The sequence below is a fragment of the Trichechus manatus genome, unplaced genomic scaffold (genome assembly GCF_000243295.1).
Source record: "Trichechus manatus latirostris isolate Lorelei unplaced genomic scaffold, TriManLat1.0 scaffold00191, whole genome shotgun sequence".
NCBI lineage: Eukaryota > Metazoa > Chordata > Mammalia > Sirenia > Trichechidae > Trichechus > Trichechus manatus.
Window position 1 is genome coordinate 4741269 of NW_004444127.1, and position 6000 is coordinate 4747268.

The 6000-nt window shown below is 35.8% G+C and overlaps 1 protein-coding gene across 1 annotated transcript; it reads left to right on the forward strand.

Moving 5' to 3' along the window:
* Window positions 1-4432: 4432 nt before the first annotated feature.
* LOC101346783 (olfactory receptor 4C15-like) lies at window positions 4433-5694 on the forward strand. Its single transcript, XM_012558872.2, has one exon. The coding sequence runs from the start codon at window positions 4501-4503 to the stop codon at window positions 5434-5436; it is 936 nt and encodes a 311-aa protein (XP_012414326.1). The 5' UTR covers window positions 4433-4500; the 3' UTR covers window positions 5437-5694.
* Window positions 5695-6000: the final 306 nt, after the last annotated feature.

Here is a 6000-nt window from a genome sequence, read left to right on the forward strand (position 1 = left end):
CACAGTGGACCACAGAGCTTAACAAGGAGGGTAATTATGAATGGATTTTAATTTATTCTTTTAATTTGTAATAACCATATTTATTTAGAAATATTCATATGCAGACATGACTGATATGTATATTTGTGTACATGTTAATGATTCTAAAATACACATTAATATCCATATTGCTTGAAAGACAATTACAAAAACACTTCTTATTTTATGATGACAACCTTAGCATTAAATCTGCATGTATTTTTGAATGTCATACATACCTCAAGGTTGAAACAGAAACTTCTGTTGTTTTCAGAAAGATATACATTAGAATTAATTTTACTGTTTCCTATTAAAACCAATAGGAAGGAAATACTGGGCAATGAGGGCAGTGGGGGATGGGGCGGCAAACTCGCAAGGTCACAGACCAAGGAGATGCCCCAGGGTCCACGGTTCACAGCTGGCCTAAGCAATCTCGGGTACAGCCTGGGGCTGTCAAGAAAAAAAGACCAGGGAATCATCTAGGAGAAATACGGACAGAATAAGCTGCTTCCTAAGATGGAGACATGAATTTAAAATTGTTATCAGAGTGAGTATAGTGGCTGGGCAAGGCTGGACCTCATGGCATGGCTACTTATGGAATGTTTACAATAATTTTAAGCTTTTAATGTAATAGACTAACCCATGTTGTATTAGCATGATAATTCTACTTATGTAAACAAACTATATTGGATAAATAATAAAATTATTCACAAATCCCACATCCTTTTTATGAAATGTTTAGTTGATGGAAAATATGGTGGTGTGGGTGTTTTTGCTGTTTTTGTTAGGTGCCATTGGGGAGTCAGTTCTGACTCACAGCCTCCCTGTGTACAACAGAACGAAACACCGCCCAGTCATGTGCCATCCAGCCTTAATTAAAAAATAAGAATTTTAAATATTCATATGATTATATAAAGACACATATTGAAAAAAAAAAAAACTCTACAATTTGCATATGACCCCTTCTAGATTTTAAAATTATATTAAAATATCTATACAAATGGGCAGGAGTTTTACAATTTTTCTTCTGTTTTTCTCATTTAACATATTGTAAAAATACTTCACTTTCTATGTCTTTCTCTTATTAATTAGCATCTTATTCACAGCATCACGCCCTATTAATTTGAAGTGGTCTTAATTACATGAACATCTTACTGTTATTGAAGAATTTTTTAGAGTTTGGGTGACTAAATGATACAAACAAATTTATGAGTCTTGAAATATTTACTAAAGGGTTTTCCTAAAGGATCACATGAATAGAAACAGTTTTATTGCAATTTTAGCAATGGGTTTAATTTAAAAAAATAACTACATTTTAAAAACACACAGCTTATTAAGGTTGATTCAATTTTCTAGCTCACGTGTGTGTGAAGTCACTGCTTGAAAATAATAGGACATCACTATTTTACATTTTTAAAACTTTGTACTTTGTCAGATCACTTTCATAATAACTGTTTTATTGGACTCTTGTAAGTGACGCAGCTTGAACAGGTGTTACTGTCCCTACTTTATAGGACAGAACACAGAGTCTGGGTGGTTTGCTCAAGGGCACGCGGCTATTCCGTGATGAAGCTGAGATGGCTACCTTTTTGATAGCAGAACCAGAACAATTGCTTTCTTTTTTAAGTGAAGTTTTAGTTATGAGTAATTCTAGATTCACAGAGAAGTTGCATAGATCGTATAGGGAGCTCTTGTATACTCCTCACCTAGCTCCCCCAATGTTAACGGTCTTATGTAACCCTGAGTGCGTTTGTAAAATCTATGAAACAAACATTGGGATAGGGCTATTGTTTAAACTCCAGAATTTATTCATAATTCACTAGTTCTTCCACTACGTTCCTTTTTCTGTTCGAGGACCCAATTCAGTACAATTAACTTTCAAATGACTTAAATTCCTAAACTTTGTGATCATAAACCATGAAGACATTGTATTCTCTTTCGTCAACATTTTAATTCTAATTTTGGAAATTCTTTTTTGTCTGAAATAAGACAGGACTGATTTGTTCATATCTACTGAAAATTTTGGTTCTAAAATTGTATTACTCTTAGGACTACCTTACAGGGGAAACAGAAAGTTTAAGTATTATTTAAATATTAATATAGATTAGTATAGAGCCAATTTAATTTTCTTTGTAAAAAGAAGCTACTTGAAATAGAAGTGGACTCATGTGGGTTTGAGAGCTACTACAGGGTTACAAAGGTCATTTAAATAAAAGTGCTATACATTTAAAAAATTAGCACATCTACACCGTGACCAAATAAAATAATTTACATTTTTAGATGTAAAAATGATGAGTCAAAGAGCTTATCAGTAAAAGCATTTATGAGTGTTGTTCATGGTAAAGTGGGAATTAAGTGTAAGTGAAAACATTGACAATTCTTCTCTGTGTCAGTGGTCTGGGTGCTTGATCTCCTATTGAATGTTTTTATGGGTATTGTGTTTTCTGATTCTATAAATTGGCATTGTTATTATACTCATCTTTCAGAAGTGAGAACCAAGGATTTTAAGTAACTTGTTCCATGACACATAACTAAATAGAAGAGCCTGTATTTGAACCCAGGTCTGTATGAGTCTGGAGTTGATGTTCTTATTCATTTCACTTCATTGTCTCTCTTGCTTTGGTCCTACGCTAAACTAACCACTCTTGGATCATATATCAATATTATTTACTTTTACATAAATGGTTGTTGACAGACCCAATGACCTTATTGGGTTTATTTTATAGTCTTGTTTCCAGGGTGACAGCTTGTAGCTGGATATGGAGTTAACAGTGCTGGCACAATTTAGGTTTGCTTAGACTCTGGGAATATAAGTAAATCGTTGTTTTAAAGCAAGTGAGCAGAAGACATTAACGTACACAATTGTATATTTGTTAGTTTTATTTGTTAATTCTAAGTGGCATTCAACAAAGTCAGTTTATTGATAGTTCTCACAATAAGCCACGCTATTCTTTTATTTATCTCTTTAGCAAACATATAATTATGTCAACTATTCAAGTGATAAATTTCTGCTATATGTACAGGTGAGGACACACTTATCCTTCAAAGCTGTGTTTACCTATGGAAAATGAAGTCAAAATTTGAAGTAGTTTTCTGGTTAACTCACGGAAATGCTTTCTATAAAGCAGCTGGCTTATTAAGTGGGATGATAATAACCACAATTTGCAACAGTTATTTATCATAAGCAACATTTTCACATTTTGAAAATTGGCCCTCATCATAATCCTGTGAGATGATCAGATAAGTTATAGACGAACTATTTTACAGTAAAGTTATACAATTTTGAAACAGATATACCTTGATGAGTTGTACTTGTACATATTGTGCTACATTGTGTAAATAATTGGTTAGTAATTACTACAGCCTTAACTGGTTTATATTAAATATGTTGTTTCTATTTCTTACCTACAAGTTTGCTGTCATTTGTATATGTGTATGATGTGATGTATATGGTGGGAATTTACCTTCTGATAATAAATCATTTGCAGTTTCTTTCCCTGAGGTGTCTCATCTATGCATGAACAAAGGAATCAGAAGGTTTTAACCTTGAGAGATGGGTGGATACTGTAGAAAGACCATCTTGCTCTGAAGTTCTCCTTAGAAAAGAAGTATTATCATCCCTTTCCTTATTAATCCACTGGAATGGACTTGGGCTTTGGAGCCAGAAAATCCCAGATCCACCTTTTGTTAATTTTTTGAACTTAACTTCTCAAAGCATGAGTTTGTTACCATTAACAGAGAGAGATAATAAAACCAAACATGGACTGTATCCTATATACCAGGCCCTGGGTAATTGCTTTCCTTGCGTTATTTCACTTAGTCATCAGCACAACACTTTGAAGTAAGTATTATTATTTTGATAAACTTCTGTTTTCATTTTTTATAAGGACTGAATTAATTCATCTTAAAGGCCCAGTTAGGCTCAGACTTTTAAAGAAATATTTGAGGGAGTAGGCATGATTTCTAAGTGCCTCTTAAATAGCATATTATCTCTTTTTCTATTTGTAGCTAAGGCAGTCTCCTGATGAGAGATGCATTTCCCATGTAAGTCATCCTGATTCCCATGCCATGTCAATGACAGGCATAACTAATACATTACAGTCCTCCTTTCCTCAGAGCTTGGATGTGCTTCAGAATACTCAACAATTCACTCTAGGTAGCCACTACTAACCAATCAGAGTTGGCACCTAAGATAAGTAATTTTTGTCATCCCAGCTACATATGTTTCCCTTCCCCCATATTGAAACTCTATTTTACAGTATTTAACCTCAATTCTGCCTGATGTCTCACTACCACCTTCAACAAATTTCTAATTTTGTATTCTTAACAACAACAGAAGCACTTAAAATAACTTTGCTTATAGATGTACCAGCCTGTTGAAGACTATGCTAATACCATACCAGTCTGAGGCAAATATCTCTTTCTCCTAATTTCAGATTCTACATAGTCGCTGTGGTAGCTTTCACCTTTTCCTCTGAAATCATGCAAAATCAAAGCTTTGTAACTGAGTTTATCCTCTTGGGGCTTTCACAGAATCCAAATGTTCAAAAAATAATATTTGTGATATTTTTGTTTGGCTACATTGCAACCATTGGGGGCAATTTGCTAATTGTGGTGGCCATCAGCAGCAGCCCAGCACTTCTGGGCTCCCCCATGTACTTGTTTCTGGCTTTCCTGTCCTTCCTGGATACGTGCTTCTCCTCCGTCATGGCCCCAAAGATGATTGTGGACTCCCTCAGTGTGAGGAAAACCATCTCCTTCAAGGGCTGCATGACCCAGCTCTTTGCTGAACACTTCTTTGCTGGAGTGGAGATGATTGTTCTCACCATCATGGCCTATGACCGCTATGTGGCCATTTGCAAGCCTTTGCACTACCTCTCCATCATGAACTGGAGGCTCTGTGGTATTCTGATGGGGGTAGCCTGGACAGGGGGCTTCTTGCATTCTGTAGTACAAATCCTCTTTACTTTCCAGCTGCCCTTCTGTGGCCCTAATGTCATTGATCACTTCATATGTGATTTGTACCCATTATTGAAACTTGCCTGCACTGACACTCACATCCTTGGCTTTTTGGTTGTGGCCAGTAGTGGGTTAATCTGCATCATAAACTTCTCCTTGTTGCTTATCTCCTATTGTGTCATCTTGTTCTCACTGAGAACTCATAGCTCTGAAGGTCGGCGGAAAGCTCTGTCCACCTGTGGATCTCACATTGCTGTTGTGGTTTTGTTCTTTGTCCCTTGCATATTTGAGTATGCACGACCTCCATCTGCTTTCTCCTTCGACAAGATGGTGACTATATTTTACACCATCCTAACTCCCCTGCTCAATCCTTTGATTTACACTTTCAGGAATAAGGAAGTGCAAAATGCCATGAGGAAGTTGTGTAGCAGATTGCTGGTGGTTTCTGATGACAAATAAAACATTAATCTAAAAAAAATGTATAACTTCAAGATTAAAAAAAATCAGAACGTGGTTAGTCAAGAACTTTGTAGAGAATGGACCTTGTAAAACAGAAGGTAATGTAATGCAACAGAAGAACGCTCAAGAGGAGGTCAGGAAATGCTTCTTCTGCCCTCAGATCACTCCTCAACTTGATGTTGGCAGTTCAACATCCTTATACAAGAACTTAAGAGAGTTTAATTTTATGCTTATTTAGAATATAATAATAAAGGAAATCAGGAAAAAGAGCAATCAGATCATCTACTTAAGTTCTTGCCATTCACACCATGCTTTGAAAAAGCTTCATGGATGGAAGACAAAAAATATCTCAGAGATTAGGAACAGGAGCTTCCTGAAACTCTTTCAACTTAAAAAACTTTAGTTTTGGGGCACTGATCCCAGTTAAGGTGCCCTGGGAAGTGTTTAAGAGTTTGGCTGCTAAGCAAAAGGGCAGTGATTTTTACCCACCACACTCTCCTATAGGGTCGCTATGAGTCAAAATTGACCGCAAAGCAATTTTTTTTTTTTTTTTTTAAGACACAT

Bases quoted from the DNA above. Each gene is read 5' to 3' on its own strand.
- LOC101346783 (XM_012558872.2), top strand. From the start codon at position 4,501: ATGCAAAATCAAAGCTTTGTAACTGAGTTTATCCTCTTGGGGCTTTCA.